The 15,942-nt window shown below is 34.3% G+C and overlaps 9 protein-coding genes across 9 annotated transcripts; 6 read left to right on the forward strand and 3 right to left on the reverse strand.

The window, feature by feature from the left end:
• Positions 1-398: 398 nt before the first annotated feature.
• Positions 399-1,193, forward strand: RO3G_12679 (uncharacterized protein; the record flags this gene model as incomplete). Its single annotated transcript, XM_067667263.1, has 1 exon — positions 399-1,193. The coding sequence occupies one exon, from the start codon at positions 399-401 to the stop codon at positions 1,191-1,193; it is 795 nt and encodes a 264-aa protein (XP_067523364.1).
• Positions 1,194-1,833: 640 nt separating this feature from the next.
• On the forward strand, positions 1,834-2,376 carry RO3G_12680 (uncharacterized protein; the record flags this gene model as incomplete). Its single annotated transcript, XM_067667264.1, has 2 exons — positions 1,834-2,176; positions 2,291-2,376. The coding sequence occupies 2 exons, from the start codon at positions 1,834-1,836 to the stop codon at positions 2,374-2,376; spliced, it is 429 nt and encodes a 142-aa protein (XP_067523365.1).
• A 279-nt stretch (positions 2,377-2,655) lies between these two features.
• RO3G_12681 (uncharacterized protein) lies at positions 2,656-3,106 on the reverse strand (the record flags this gene model as incomplete). The annotated part of the gene is made up of 2 exons (XM_067667265.1): positions 2,656-2,696; positions 2,917-3,106. 2 exons carry the CDS (start codon positions 3,104-3,106, stop codon positions 2,656-2,658), a joined length of 231 nt encoding a protein of 76 aa, XP_067523366.1.
• Positions 3,107-4,386: 1,280 nt separating this feature from the next.
• Positions 4,387-5,116, forward strand: RO3G_12682 (uncharacterized protein; the record flags this gene model as incomplete). The annotated part of the gene is made up of 3 exons (XM_067667266.1): positions 4,387-4,390; positions 4,437-4,670; positions 4,749-5,116. The coding sequence occupies 3 exons, from the start codon at positions 4,387-4,389 to the stop codon at positions 5,114-5,116; spliced, it is 606 nt and encodes a 201-aa protein (XP_067523367.1).
• Positions 5,117-5,494: 378 nt separating this feature from the next.
• RO3G_12683 (uncharacterized protein) lies at positions 5,495-6,327 on the reverse strand (the record flags this gene model as incomplete). The annotated part of the gene is made up of 4 exons (XM_067667267.1): positions 5,495-5,930; positions 5,989-5,996; positions 6,043-6,110; positions 6,171-6,327. 4 exons carry the CDS (start codon positions 6,325-6,327, stop codon positions 5,495-5,497), a joined length of 669 nt encoding a protein of 222 aa, XP_067523368.1.
• Positions 6,328-7,050: 723 nt separating this feature from the next.
• RO3G_12684 (V-type proton ATPase subunit B) lies at positions 7,051-8,431 on the forward strand (the record flags this gene model as incomplete). The annotated part of the gene is made up of 4 exons (XM_067667268.1): positions 7,051-7,484; positions 7,540-7,814; positions 7,874-8,061; positions 8,117-8,431. The coding sequence occupies 4 exons, from the start codon at positions 7,051-7,053 to the stop codon at positions 8,429-8,431; spliced, it is 1,212 nt and encodes a 403-aa protein (XP_067523369.1).
• Positions 8,432-9,105: 674 nt separating this feature from the next.
• On the reverse strand, positions 9,106-9,943 carry RO3G_12685 (uncharacterized protein; the record flags this gene model as incomplete). The annotated part of the gene is made up of 2 exons (XM_067667269.1): positions 9,106-9,561; positions 9,899-9,943. The coding sequence occupies 2 exons, from the start codon at positions 9,941-9,943 to the stop codon at positions 9,106-9,108; spliced, it is 501 nt and encodes a 166-aa protein (XP_067523370.1).
• Positions 9,944-11,387: 1,444 nt separating this feature from the next.
• Positions 11,388-11,651, forward strand: RO3G_12686 (uncharacterized protein; the record flags this gene model as incomplete). Its single annotated transcript, XM_067667270.1, has 1 exon — positions 11,388-11,651. The coding sequence occupies one exon, from the start codon at positions 11,388-11,390 to the stop codon at positions 11,649-11,651; it is 264 nt and encodes an 87-aa protein (XP_067523371.1).
• Positions 11,652-13,990: 2,339 nt separating this feature from the next.
• On the forward strand, positions 13,991-14,662 carry RO3G_12687 (uncharacterized protein; the record flags this gene model as incomplete). Its single annotated transcript, XM_067667271.1, has 2 exons — positions 13,991-14,426; positions 14,487-14,662. 2 exons carry the CDS (start codon positions 13,991-13,993, stop codon positions 14,660-14,662), a joined length of 612 nt encoding a protein of 203 aa, XP_067523372.1.
• Positions 14,663-15,942: the final 1,280 nt, after the last annotated feature.

Here is a 15,942-nt window from a genome sequence, read left to right on the forward strand (position 1 = left end):
CGAGTCAGAGTCCAGGGTCAACAAATAAAAAACGCAGAATAGCACAAAAGGAAAGAAAAAAAATTATTCTAAAAAGTCCATTGACCCTGACTAATCTAAGCGGTAGACTAGGCAAATTCAATGGCCAATAGAACCTGATGCGCTGATTAAAATCTTACCAAATTAGGCATCAAAGATGATACGGGATACAAAAATGTATATGCGGAGTTTCATGCAGATCGGAGCTTAATTGAGGCCAACGATCTCCGGGACCTATCTTTTGCTCTTGCCAGCGTGAATTATTGGCAGTAGTCTATGCATTAAAAAAGTTCCATAAATATCTCTGGGGTAATCACTTCACTCTATATACGGATCATAAAGCATTAACCTATCTTCACACGCAAAAAATAGCAAACGTAATGCTGATAAATTGGCTGGATACTTTATTAAAGTATGATTTTAAAGTCGTTCATCTGCCAGGAATAGATAACATCTTACCTGATACACTTTCTCGTCTCTATGAAATTGAGAATCCTGTCAATGAACTGGGAGGGGATAATGCTCGTCTGCTTAACAGAACAGCTATAAAATTACCTAGTATTAATGACGGTGAATACATAACACCAGCGGATTCAGAAGAACGTAAAGAACTTCTTCTTAAAGAGCATCTAAAAGGACATTTTGGTTCTGATGCAATCTATCATGCTTTAAAACGTAAAGGTATCTACTGGAATAATCTAAAAGAAGAAGCAGTAGAATTAGTAAAAAGTTGTGTACCCTGTCAACAATTTAACATAATCAAAAAAGGTTATAACCCTTTAAGACCTATAACAGCCACATTACCTGGTGATAGTTGGGACATCGACTTAGCTGGTCCCATGAAAACTTCCTTGAATGGCAACAATTACTTGCTGATTATGGTTGACTTTGCTACTCGTTACTGCATATTGAAACCTATCCCTGATAAACAGTCTATGACGATTGTAAAGACATTAATCGATGTATTCTCTAATTATGGTTTTCCTCGTGTACTCCAATCTGATAATGGTGGTGAATTTGTAAATGAGCTTATGCAATTACTTGCTGAAAATGTTGGTTATGATCATAGACTTATATCTAGTTACCATCCCAGAGCTAATGGTGTAAGTGAACGTTGGGTGCAAAGTGCTGTAAAAGCTATAAAGAAACAAGTCGAAGGTGCTAAAGCAGACTGAGATTTATATGTTCCTTCTACACAACTCTACCTAAATAGTAAATATAATGAACGTACAAAGACGCCACCCTTCACTTTAATGTTCGGTCGTAATCCAAGTGACTTTGAAGATTTCAGTCAGGAAAAAAATGAAGCAACTAAGGAAGAATTAAATACAGAACTTTTAAAAATATAAAAAAGATGACAGAAATTGTATTTCCTGCTATATACGAAAGAACAAAAATAATAACAAACAAACAAAAGGAAAAATTTGATGCGTCTGATCCGTGACAGACTAAATTTGACAATAAATTTTCTCTAAGAAACTTACACTGCCAAAACCAATTTGTACAAAACCCGACACTTATTTTACAACTCAAATCCACCTGGATTTTGAATACTTAAATAACTTAGAACTCATCAATCCTCTCACTCTTTCTTTTTCCTTAAAAACTAACAACCAAGACAAAAGCAATTTTAATTTTTTTTATCATAATCAATACCAACATCATTGGTATGTTTTTATATTAGGATTAATTTTTAATATAATTGATCATTAATTTCTTTTTTTTAAATAAAGTTGGTAAAATTATTATAGTTAAAACAACAGTCTATAAATCACGTCACATAAACTTGTATCAATCCCCGAAAATAGTTATGTAATGGTAACAGTAAATTATAAAACAAATAAGCTTGATGTTCCATATGAAGGACCTTATAAAGTTAAAAGGATCACCCAAGGTGGATCATATGTGCTTGAAGATGAAAAGGGAAATTTATTACCTAAAAACTACCCATCATCCGCACTCAAGATGATATCACAGGATGAAGTAATATCCTCAAATAAATTCTATCAAGTTGAAGCCATCTTAGCACATAAAAAAGTTAAAGGAAAATATATTTATAAGTGTAGATGGAAGGGTTATGATGAGAGTGAAGATACATGGGAACCTACATCTCACTTTGCAGATCTTAAATTCATAGCTGAATATTGGCAAAGAATTGGTATTGTACCTGAAGACATTAAAACAAAATATAAAATTCTTGATAAAAAAGAAAAATCAAATGATACAAATAAGGAATCTAATCCTCAGTCAAGTAAACGTAAAATATCAATAGACTTAAAAGAAACCAGCTACTCTTCCACAACAATTAATGAGAAGAATAAGAGCCAAGGTAGACGTAAAAGATCTAAGCGGTATTGATCATACATGGGAGGGGATTATGTTGTAGAACAGTAACTGATTGTAGTTGACATTAATAAATATAAGTCTTAATACAAGATCATAATTAAAATAAAATAAAGTATAGGTTTATTTAAATAAGATCATACAATCAATTCCAATTAAACATGTTCTTTTAGAATATGTATTGTATTCATGGGAGTTCTTTGATAAGAGGTATCAACTAAAATAACCAAATCCAATCCAATGTCAGGAATATTGCTAATCTTTCACATAATTGAAATAACGCGTAAAATAACGTTATTTCAATTCAGTGAGGAATTCCCAGAATAAAAGATAATCTATGACAGACATACAAAAGAACAAATGAAAAGTTTTCATAATCATAATTAGAGATAACACTTGCTAAAGTACCTGAAGATTAGAAGAACGATAACAATAGAAGATATCAAGCCACTCACTCAATAAGATATAAATACATGCCTTCAATTAGAATAATTTTTACTTTAACTTAAACTGTTTCTTAATCTTTGTTTCTACCCTTTCCTAAATCATTATTACCATTATACAACAGGTATAGCTGTGTATCCATGAGCTTAGCCTGTTGATTGAGTTGAACCGCGTTGAGCTTTGGGGGGTCATATTGACGCAAAGTGTTCTTTGGACATTCAAATAAATATCGGCGACATTGACTGTCATCCAAAGGTCGACGGAAAAAATCCTCAGTAATGTGTGGATGTTGTTGTACCATATCAACGGAGGGGTGAACTCAAATCCAGGTGTGCGAATAACCACATTAGGATCGTCACTAAGAAATGAAGCGGATGAAAAACGCGCTTCCAGTTGTCCAAAGCGTTCGAGTAGAATGGAAGCCCAAGCGGGAGGATTTGTCGAATTATCAGGTTCATTTGTCATTGAAGAGCTACGACGGTGTGTTCCAAGTGCGTAGTAACAAGGTCGAATGAAAAGAAGATGAAGTACACAAAATTTTTTATTTTCATTATTATATATATTTACGTAGTACAATTTCGATTAATAAAGTATGAAAAGTTGATAACAACAAAGATCCTGAGCTCGAAGTATAATCTATGGATAAATGCTTATGATGACAAATATAACAATGGGAGAACACGTAACCCTTATCTATTTGTCATCAGCTATATCATACTCATTAATTATTAATCCATGACATGAAATATTATCCGTGTATGAAAAGTATAAATAGAGTACAATTTTCTTATTAAATAAAACAATCTCTTTATCGAGCCTCGTCCTCTCTTGTTCTTTTTAGTCCCTTATATAAATCACTTAGTTATATCTTAGCTTAATAAAGAGATACCAAGTTCTAACAGTATTTCTTTATCTTTGTTGTTATACTATCTTTTTTCTAAAATCCCCTTTTCCTAAACAACAACCTTTTGCTTCATTCTTACGTCAAGCTTTAATTTTTGAATAATGAACTATATTAAAGGAAAAGGATATACCCTAACTTGCAATGAACCACAGCGATAAATAAAAATATGACCTTTTGAGAAGTTGTTGTTATTCCATATTACTATTTGCCTAAAATAATGTAAATATAATCATATTTGAGCAATTATTTTTCCTTGCAATCTTTATAAAATTTATCCTATAGTTGATTAATGCAATGGTATAGAAGTAAAGTGAATTTAGCCCTGAGGTATTCTTACAAATATATTCGCTAATTATTTTCCTACTGTGGTCATAGTTAAGCGAACATAGCCTTATATTTAAGTTACATAGCAATCAGAATTTAAGATAAATTGCAAACTACTTTGAAGGACTATATTATTGTGTCTAAATATTATCTCAAACGTTAAAATACTTTGTCAATTTATTTCCTTTTTTCTTTTTAAACAAAAAAAAAAAAAGATAAATTAGTAGCACTTTCATATCATATGTCTTCATTCTGTTCACCCTGTCTCTCTACTTTTTTTTTTTTTTTTTTTTTTTTTTTTGCTTCTTTTATCTCTTTTTAGTTACAAAGTCTTTGCAAAATAAAAATAAAAAATGGGTAAAGAAAAATATCTCGTACTAAAACATAGTCTAATGCTAAGTAGTCATACAAATCGCTCGAGTACAGAAACCCGCTCCTTCTTTTACTGCGCCAGCTGTGGTTGGTGACGAATTTAAGGATATCTCTTTAAAAGACTATTCTGGGAAATATCTTGTATTCTTTTGGTATCCAATGGACTTCACATTTGTATGTCCTACCGAGATCATAGCTTTTTCAGATCGCATTGAGGAATTCCAAAAGCTAGGGTGTAATGTAGTAGCGGCCTCGTGTGATTCAGGTAATAAAAAAAATAAAATCCCTTTTCTTTTTGTTACTGAAAGAAAAGGGGGTTTTTAATCAGAGTACGCCCATTTAGCTTGGTCAAAAACAGAGCGTCAAAAAGGTGGCCTTGGATCAGTAAAAATTCCAATTTTAGCTGACAAAACAAAAGAAATTGCTAAAATGTATGGTGTCTATATAGAAGAACAAGGTATTTCGCTTCGAGGCCTTTTTATTATAGACCCAAAAGGCACTGTTCGTCAAATCACAATAAACGATCTTCCTGTAGGTCGCTCTGTTGATGAAACACTTCGTCTCGTAGAAGCATTTAAATATACTGATGAAAATGGCGAGGTCTGTCCTGCAAACTGGAAAAAAGGAGATAAGACTATTAAACCAGATGTTAGTGCTTCTGAAGAGTATTTCGCTTCTTTGACCTCAGGAGAAGCTCCAGTATCTCTTTAGCACTATATAAAGCAACATTCTTTGTCATAATTATTAAATCAAGCTTTACTATTTGAATAAAGTTCATGTATTGTAAATCATAAAATCTTAGTATAACTTTCCACTTTTTTTTTAAAAAAAAATAAGGGAGAGAGACAGTGTAGACCGAGTTGATAGTACTGAAAAATCTGTTATAGTAACTCTTCGAATTAACGAGTTCACTATGCTAAAGTGACAAAGGCGGAAAAGAAAAAAATAATCAGACATAAAGTCTGCTTAAATTACAGCATCAATAATATTAAATAAATTTATATTGATCAAGGAGAAAGTACAAGTGAAACAAAAACAACAGCTACATAGCTTGCAGCTTATAAAAGTAGTAATAACAAATAAGCATACTTAGAGACTTGATTTCCAAACATAAGGATCATGCATAACTTTATCCAAATTCAACATGTGCTCAGCAGTTTTCCAGTTATGGGATCTTCTTTCTTCAACTTCACTGTTTTGTAGGTCATGACCGCATAGTTGAAATACCTGTCTAGGTGGAATAGTTCTCCCAGATAACTTTTTAAATACAGTTTTGCTTAAAGCATAACAAGCAACACCACCATCATCAAGCACAAACCGGTGCTGAATCATAGCCCATTTGTCGTTCCATGTATAAATACGACTTTCAACTGTATACTTGGAAAATGGTGGTATTTCTTTTTTGAAAAGTGTAACAACTCCTGCATTATGAGCAAATATATGATGATCAGGCTCCATCATGATTTTTGGTACAATTGTGTAAAAAATCTCAATTCTACTAAAATCCAGGGCTTTGTTATACATACTTTTATCCATTCAGTTTGTTAGCAAGTTACACAAACACTACTGCTTTTGTTTTTTACCTATTGTTCTATAAATGATTGAGAAAATAATATGATATAAAAAAAATAACTCACCATATGCTGATTGTAATCAATATCGTCCAAATAGCAGCGATGCTCTTGTATTACTGTAGAGAATAGGGCTAAATAAATTTGAAATAAGATAAACAGTATATAAGCAATAAAATGCAACGTTCGCTTACGGTCAGGGCGCAACTGATTGGCCTTTGCCTTTCTTATGAGGCTTCTTAATAGTAACCAGGCACGTATCGTATAAACAAGAGGTAGAGACTTTAAATGTGTTATAGCTAGTAAGCCAATTGGTATAGCTCCAATAACTAAAGTCTTCGTATTATACATTTTGGCTAAAAAGTAAAAACGGTGAGAAAAGGTTTGAAAGACGCGCATGTGCTTTTGAATGGGTATCGGGTATTAAAAAGGCTCTCCGCTATAAGTTTTCCACATATGCCGTCTTCTCAAGTAACGCGATGATGACATGATCGAATTTGATTGCCGACGAAACTTTGAAACTCTCAAAACATTTCTCTGTCCCCTTTTTTTTGTTTCCTCTTTTACTTTTACATTTAAAAATGGCCAAACCTCTTAGTGCCCGCGAAGCATTTGAACTTCATAAATCAGCTGTCACCAGAGATTTTATTGCAAAGCCTCGTTTAGGTAATATTGTATGCAACATTAAGCTTGAAACGTTATTAAAGAAAGTAAATAGATTACCGCACTGTCACTGGTGTAAACGGTCCTTTAGTTATTCTTGATAATGTTAAAGTAATGGAATTGTGATCATCTATCTATCGTTTCTCTAATATTTAATTGAATTAGTTTCCTAAATTTTCAGAAATTGTTAACTTGACTTTACCTGATGGAACCATTCGCCAAGGTAAAGTTTTAGAAGTTCAAGGTAAAAAAGCTGTTGTTCAGGTAAAAATATAAGAATGCATGATATATACAATTGGAAGTTTTTGCTTACACTTTTGTAAGGTGTTCGAAGGAACCTCTGGCATCGACGCCAAACAAACTCACGTTACCTTCACCGGTGAAACACAGCGTATTCCTGTTTCTGAGGACATGTTGGGCCGTGTTTTTAATGGATCTGGTAAACCTATTGACAAAGGTCCCAAAATCTTTGCAGAAGATTACTTGGATATCGATGGTTCTCCTATCAATCCTTTCTCTCGTATTTATCCTGAAGAAATGATTCAAACTGGTATTTCTGCTATTGATACTATGAACTCTATCGCTCGTGGTCAAAAGATTCCCATCTTCTCTGCTGCTGGTCTTCCCCATAATGATATTGCCGCTCAAATCTGTCGCCAAGCAGGCCTTGTTCAAAAGTTAGCTCCTACTAAAGGTGTTCACGATGGTCATGAAGAAAACTTCTCAATTGTATTTGGCGCTATGGGTGTCAACATGGAAACTGCTCGTTTTTTTAAGCAAGATTTTGAAGAAAATGGTTCGATGGAACGTGTTACTCTTTTCCTTAACCTTGCAAATGATCCTACGTAAGTAAACTGTAATATAATTATCATAATAAATTTAATTCATATTTGAAAATAGTATCGAACGTATTATTACCCCTCGTCTTGCTTTGACTACCGCTGAATATTATGCTTATCAGCTTGAAAAGCATGTGTTGGTTATTCTTACCGATATGAGTTCTTATGCTGATGCTTTGCGTGAAGTTTCTGCCGCTCGTGAAGAAGTACCTGGCCGTCGTGGCTACCCTGGTTACATGTACACTGACTTGTCAACTATTTATGAACGTGCAGGTAGAGTCGAAGGACGTAATGGTTCTATCACTCAGATCCCTATTTTAACTATGCCCAACGATGGTAAAACAAATATGTGCATCTTCCGTGCTTTTTTTTTTACAACTCTTTTTAATATACAGATATTACACATCCTATTCCTGATTTGACTGGTTATATTACTGAAGGCCAAATCTTTGTTGATCGTCAACTTGACAACCGTCAGATTTATCCTCCTATTAATGTCTTACCTTCTTTGTCTCGTCTTATGAAGTCGGCCATTGGTGAGGGTATGACTAGAAAAGACCACGGTGATGTATCTAACCAATTGGTAAAGACCGCTTCATTTTAAATGTTTTTATATACTCACTCATGGCCTTGAATAGTATGCCAAATACGCCATTGGTCGTGACGCAGCTGCTATGAAGGCTGTTGTTGGTGAAGAAGCATTGAACCAAGAAGATAAATTATCCCTCGAATTTTTGGAAAAATTCGAAAGAACTTTTATTGCCCAAGGTGCTTATGAATCACGAACCATTTACGAATCTCTTGATCTTGCTTGGTCTCTTCTTCGCATCTTCCCTAAGGAGTTATTAAATCGTATTCCTCAAAATATCTTGGCCGAATTTTATCAACGTGAGCGTACCAAGAGATCAAAGGGTGTTTTCGATACAAATGATGAAGAAGCAGATGCGGAATAAAAAAAAAAAAGAAAAAAAAAAAAAAAAAAAAAAAAAATAAAAAAGAAAAGAAGGGCAAAGAAAATGGGATTTTTGTAATAAAAATAATTTTGATTGAAAACGGATACCAGACATATGGCCTACTTATTTTACATGTGCCTAAAACTTGCAATCACTGCCTATGTTTTTTGGTGCAAAAAGAACTAACAATCATAGATTTTTTTTCGTAGAGTGGCTACGCTCTATTTCGTTAAGAATGACGGCAGAGCTGCAATGAGAAACTATAATAGATTTGTATTTATGTTATAAAAGGGTTAAATAACCCAATTGAGCACATAATCACTTCTGGGATTGAATTACCCAGGTCAGATCAAAGAGAGGATAAAAGAGTGCTAAAAACCTTTTTGATAGTCAAAAAGGAAAAAGGAAAGGGAAGGGAAGAGGCATAAAAGAGCTCTAGATCTTGTCTAGAAGAGGGTTGTGATAGCTGTAAGGGGGAACGAGCTCAAAAGACTCTAAGAAATTGAGGTCTATGAGCCCAGATTGGAGAAAGTAGTTAGTGACAGCGTTGTAAAGAGGAGCCTTGAGACGGCGGAAAGCAGAACCAAGTCGTTGGAGGAGCACATGACGAGCAAGTTTAGTTTTTCTTTCAATGGATTCATTGAGAAGTGTAGGATCACGAATGATGGAGGGGCTCAGAGGGTCAAAGTCGTTAGGAATAGTGATTTTGTGTTTGTACAGCTGAAAATGGAGCTCAGGTTCGAAACCGGTATGGATAAGGAAGCTGGCCACATTTCGATCTGAATATTGAATATCCAGAATGCGGCGTGTGTTAATGTGCAACTCACGAAGGTTAGCACGGAGTTGATGGATGGGAGGCGACGGTGAATGGGAACGTGAATAAACGTGAAGCTGGAAGGAGCAGTAGGAGAGGAAAACTGCCGAGCAATGGCATCTAAACTATGTTTGGGTTTGGGATTTGGAACCTTGGATACCTTGGTTGTGGGAGGGGCAGCATCATTGCTGGGGGAGCGTGGACGTTTGGAGGAGGGGAGAGTAGATTCAGAAGGAGGGCTGGAGTTTGCAGTTAGTGTGGGTTCAGAGGATACTTGCTTCCGCAAAGAAGCGTTTTCCTGTTGCAACTGGTGTATCTTGGCATTAGCGATTGCGAGTTTATTTTGTAATTGTTGAATGGTTTGAAGGAGGGTGGATATGATGAATTATTTCCTTAAAAGAAAAAAAATTATCAAAAGTGTTAGGGAAGCGAAAGAGATCCCTTTTTTTAACTTACGATTGTATTATATTATATTTAATTAATGCTAGTCATTACATTTTCCCTTTCAAAGTTTGCACAGTATAATTTGAGTCTTGAGATGTGTAGCTTTTTCGTCGCGTGCTTATTTTTATATCGCGGCTTTTTCGCTGCGTTATTATCCTTTCTCATTTCCATAAATTGTTTTCATTTATTTCAGTATTCATTAAACTCACATACACATGAATTACTGGAAAAAGCAGCGATGGACTAGCAGTCATGGTTCTTGCGAGTAATGCTATGTAGGAAGAATACCAGTAAAAAATTGAATCATTAGAGAAAACTAAAAGTTTATTTGTATATTTCTTTAGATTTTTTGAGATTGTTTATAATTAAAACAAACATCGGATCATGATTATTGTTCAAATACACACAGGCAAAGAGTATGTACCCGTAATGGCTTGAGCACAACCTAAAGTATAGGATCATTTGTTGGTGCCTACTCGCTTTGGGGTGATGTTAGTCAGCTTTCTCTTAATACCTGCTTTTAAGCATTCAGATTCTAACAAGCACAGCTGTTTTTTACAATAGTCCACGCATCCTTCTAAAATATGAATAACAGATCGATATTCATATAGGCCGTTTGGATTCGAATTAAAAGATTCAAAAACAGCATCTTTTTCTATAGATAGTACGAGAATATGTACAGTTGAAAGAACTCTGAAATTCTTAACTTTGCGTATATTTTTATTAATTATATACAAGAAGTGATTTGAAGCATTTTAACCTGTAGCTACGACTAACAGAGGAAAACATGATGAGAAAAGACACTAGAATGTTTTCAAATGAGAAGTAGATTCAGAAGTAAATAACCGTTTAACAGCCTTGGGTTTATTTTAATATGCATTCCTATTGTTTTAATCGCAAGATGCAAAAAAAAAAAAGAAGTTAAAAAAAAAGTAGTAGCAATATATAATTAAAGTTCCTTTGACTTAGTCTAGGGAATAAGAATGGCAAGAGAGAACAAGACTCGGTGAAGAGAGTGTGATAATTTAATAAGGAAATGGTAATTTATACTTTTCACCACGGGCAATACTCATGATGAGATATCTGCAGATTACAAAAACTAGGTTTAAACAAAAAGGAAGTGATGCGTAAAGGCCTAGTGAATGATTGTACATAACTTTTTTTTTATTAGACTTTAGTGTGAGAGAGAACTCATACAACATAAAGTACGCCTTAGAATATAACAATATGGTTTAGGATTTGAAGTAGTATGTAGGCCATGTATTGTATATAGCACAAAGTGCTTTATATGTTATGTAGTACAGATTATTAGTTTAAGAGCTTTTGAATGATCCTACGCCGAATTAAAGGAACTATTGACATGAATTTGACAGTACTTAGAGTTTGACCTTAAAAGCAGGTATTCAACAACTATGAATTACAGATGATAAAAAAGTAGAAGATGAAGGAAATAATCAAAACAAAGAGGATAAAGGGGGTTAAAAACAGCTTCCTCTATTATGTACTTGTTAATTACATATATGGTGTTTGTAAGGGCACTGTCATAAGCAAAAGGTTGATAATCAAATATACAGTGCTCCCAATGCCATTTTGCGTTTTTCAAAACGCAATTAGCAGGTTTTGGTTTTCCAATTCACGATTTGTCACTTATCAGAAACGAAAGAGTTTTATCTTTTCATGGATGGTACACCTATTCACATGTTGACTGAGGTGGATAAGATGATTACAAGCAGCGAACACAAGCGTGCCTGTCTTCCTCCCTATTGTCCTGACCTTAATCCAATAGAGCTATTCTGTTCCGTCGCTAGAAACAAAGTCAAACACGGTAAGTTTGACGATAAAGAGAATTTGAAGTCTAGGATTTCTGATGCTTGTGATGCCGTTCCCATTCGCCATATCAAGGGTTCTATTCAGCATTCCTTGAGTCACTTTGAGGGTTGTCTCAACAAAGTGTATATCTAGCAATATATGCTTTTAATAATAATGCATTTCTACTTCAAAATACATATTTCTATTTGCTTAAAAAACTGCTAAATGAAAAAGAAAATCAGCGAAATGGGTAGCCTATTCACTACATCTAATGCATATAGAATGAACTTTAAATGATGGATTGTTGTGGTTCCTTTAGGAACTGTTTGCTTTGTGCCATGTGCTTCTTCTTGGGCCACTTTTTTTTTTTTTTTTAGAAACTCAGGAATTCTCATTTCAATATTCAAAACACCAAACAGATATAGCAACAAGTAAAGAATGAGATACTGTTTTAGTCAGTGGTGTGGTGACTATAACTGATGTAACGCGTAGAGAGCGCGCAGTAGATGGTCTCTTGTTGATATTGAAGCTAGATTCATCAATAAAAATACAATTCTTCAAAAAAGCCATGCCACTTTCTGCCAACTACTTTACTCAGGCTAGGCACTTCTTAAGTATATCCTCGTCATTTCTTGCCACAGGATGAAGCGCGGCTTTTTTTATTGTAAAGTTGCACACATGCAATATAAATCTCCAACAACCGTATTATTTAAGCTGAAATCTTCAAATTACTTCGTCAAATTATCTATTGCATCTGATGTTCTCGCTTGGGAGTGGTCATCATAAAAGTTGATGAGTAATTCTTTATGCTTATCCTGTAATTGGCTCTTCTTGCGATTGATCTTGTTCGTTTGCTTGTATAGAAGTCCTAATCAGGCTCAATTCTTAATCCCTATGCTCAGCCTTCAGCAGTACGCTCGGCAATACCTGCTACTCTAGCAGCATTTGAAGCCTTAGAAAACTAGAAATTGACATAGTATACTAAGAGATACTTTTGAGCATCAGCGTATAAATTGTTTTATTTTCCTGAATTGCTTCTCGATACTTTAGCAGTCAGCTCCTTCATTTTTTGGTCTGGTATTTCGTTATTTATGTCTAACTCAGGCACTTGAGATTCGTGATATTTACTGAACTTAGCCAAGGTTTGCAAGTTGTAAGGATTAATGTCTTCCTCCCATTTTATAACATCAGCTTTACTCTCACCAATGATTCGCCTCGTTCGCCCTCATACAAAAAATAAGTGCCCATTTTGAATAGCCAAGAAAAGCTGCGAATTGGCATTGGAAGCATTGCAGTCAAGAAAGATATTTGTATACACTATTTCCAGAAATTAAAGTCGCATTTTGTAAAGTTTTATAATATAATTTATATGTAGTTGCGACAAGTCACGACGACTTTAATTTCTGGAAATAGTGTATATATTGTATTATCCAACTGCTTGTACCATTCTTTATGAACCTAACTACCTACTTCACACAAAAAAGATTCGCCAACTTCGTCAGCCGACCTTACACTAATGTCTATGACACGTCTTTCCCTCACTATTCATTCACATTCTTTTTCCTTTTTTGCCCTAGCCCCCATAAGGGATTTTTTAGCTTCTTTTACATCTCATTTGATTTGGCTTGGGCAGTTATGGTGTCTTGAAACGCCGCGTGTTCATTTAGGCCTATAAATAAAATATTTAGTTTAATCGAATATATTGTATTACGTCACAAAAGAAATAATATCCCAGCAGAGCAGACTACAAATGTGTGGGACATAATTTTACTGAAAAATTTTTTTAACTCTGTATAATGTCTGCTTTTGTTAGTTTTTCAAATGTAAACCGCGCTAATTTAGCTGGTATTCATAGTCAAAATCTCGCTTCTTCATGTAGCAACCCTGACATCTTTGTTAATTCTGTTGAAGCAGTAAAGGAGACGCGTTTAGAGATTGAAAGCCCTTTACTTTTGGATGAACCAGTTACTAATGTAAATAACGATGAGGATGAAGAACTATTGGAAATAGAAGCTTTTGAAATTGACGATGGCTTAAATCAAAATAATATTTTGTCCGATCATAGGAGCAGAGATCAAAACGTTCCCATTATGACCATCGGAGCTTTTTTTTTTAACTTTTGGAACTGAAGGAGCGTGTATGTAGTAAGTATAAAAGTATAGCAGAGCACACTTGTATGCAATATTGATAACTCTTTTTTTTTATAAATTAGGTTTTTTATTAACAACGGAATCTATTATGGAAGCAACACAGTGTACCGTTGTAATGGTGATGAAGGAAGCGTTATGTATTTGGAGCAAACAGGAAGTGTTCCACTTTGGAGATGCAATGGAATTATAATCAATCAGGAAACTGGTGAGAAGTGTTGCAATGGACGTCAAGTTGCTGTACGAAATGCTTCCTTTTTTAGTAATCGCAGCTTACCAACCTATGATACGCTTTCCATCCTTTACTTTTGGAGTTTGAAAGTACGTCGCATGACAATTTCTACCATGGTTGGATGCTCGCCATATGCTGTACATGAAACTTTGAAAGATTGGTACCAAGTTTTACAAGAAGATTTACAGCAGAACGACTGCAAAATCGGTGGTTATGATGTGGATGGAAATCCAATCGTGGTAGAAATTGATGAATCCAAGTTTGGCAAAAGAAAATACCATCGAGGACACCGTGTGGAGGATGTTTGGGTGGTAGGTGGTGTTGAAAAAACACCTGAACGAAAGTGTTTTCTTGTTGTTGTCAATAACAGAAACACGGAAACAATGGATACAATTATTCGGAATTACGTTGCCGATGGGTCGATAGTACACACCGACTGCTGGCGAGCATATGAGAACATGGTTAATCTTGGGATGAACTTAACGCATCGAACTGTCAATCATATTGTGACATTTCGTGACGGCGATGTCCACACCAATACGATCGAGGGTAAGCATAAAATTGGAGTATACAAGCGTTTATAGCTCTAGTTTAATAAACTTTTTCTAGGAACTTGGAATGGCATAAAAATTAATGTCACTCCCACCCTCAGAACAAAAAAAATGGTGCCTTGGCTGCTTATCGAATTTATTTGGCGAAGAAAGCATCACAACGACATATTTGGGGGTATCATTGCTTGCCTTAAGAATGTCAGCTTTGATCGAGCTCAGCGTAATCCAGCATGATTAACTGAGCTTGCTGCAGAATAATAATAAAAATAAAAAAACAATTAAAAAAGCTCAACTAAAACGTTCTTCATAATGAAATCTATAAAGAGCAAGCATTATAGATGTTATATGTCAAAAAATAACGCAAAATTGTAAAATAAACAACTAAAAAGAATATAAACACAAAACAAAAATGAATATATTAATAAGAAAGAGGTACAAAAGTATTGAGAAAAAAACAAAAAATTAGCAAAACTTATTTGAAGCTAAAGTTAATAAAACCTATTGCTTAGAAAGCTTAATAGTAATTGATAAATTATTTCTTGATTAAGTGAATTCTACTATGGTTTCGAGTTTTTAACAAAGAAAAAACTAATACAAATATCTGTCAAACTGTTAACATATTATCATGCACAGTTATAAAAGTATTGGAAAAATAATATTATTATCGAAGTAGCATTGTTTCATACAAAAAAATTGTATTTCTGAAGACATATAAATATAGTTACCATTATTAACAAAGGAAAAAGCAAATTACATGGGGAGTAGTTACTATATAAATCTTACATTTTCAAAGTTAATATTAACATCTGTCCATTTGTTCATAAAATATTGTAAAATAATTTCATTTTGTTATTCTTTAGTTTTGTTTAATTCGGCTTTTTACATCCCCCCCCTTTCGCTTAATCAATTTGTTTCAGCTTTAAAAAACCATAGTTTTTAAAAGAATAAGCTTCTACTATTACTGTTAAAAACAATATGGGATTTGCTTCTTTTGGTGCTTGTAGAGTTTAATTAATTTGACTATAATTTGAGTGCGAGTTGCTTTTAATAAGCGCCCTCTAGATCTTCTTTAGTAGCTCAAACTACTTTGAATAAAGTAAAAAAAAAAGTGATTTACTTTGAATTAAAGTTATTTATAATTTCTCGTTTTTGGTGATTTTGTGGATATTATATACTTTTTTGTACTTCTCTGGATTTATCTATATCCATACATGCTTGGCTGGCAGCGTAGTGACCTACCAAAGTTCGATCCCAAGCAATTTGACCGCTCTTTTACCAAGAAACTTGTCATTCAATGTCTCAATATGAACTGAATGTTACAGATGCCGAATACAAATGAAGATCTCATGTCTTTCCTTTTGAACTTGTTGCTCACTCGCAAATCACGAGCACTTTCAGTCCATTTCTTCTTGGTTTCTCCGCCGACACACTATATAGCTGGCTCTTTTTGAGCTTGATCACCTTCATTATCAGAAATTTCCTCCCTCATCTCTACTTTCTCCCCGAAAAACGAC

Source organism: Rhizopus delemar, genomic scaffold (genome assembly GCF_000149305.1).
Source record: "Rhizopus delemar RA 99-880 supercont3.11 genomic scaffold, whole genome shotgun sequence".
NCBI classification, from domain to species: Eukaryota; Fungi; Mucoromycota; class Mucoromycetes; order Mucorales; family Rhizopodaceae; genus Rhizopus; species Rhizopus delemar.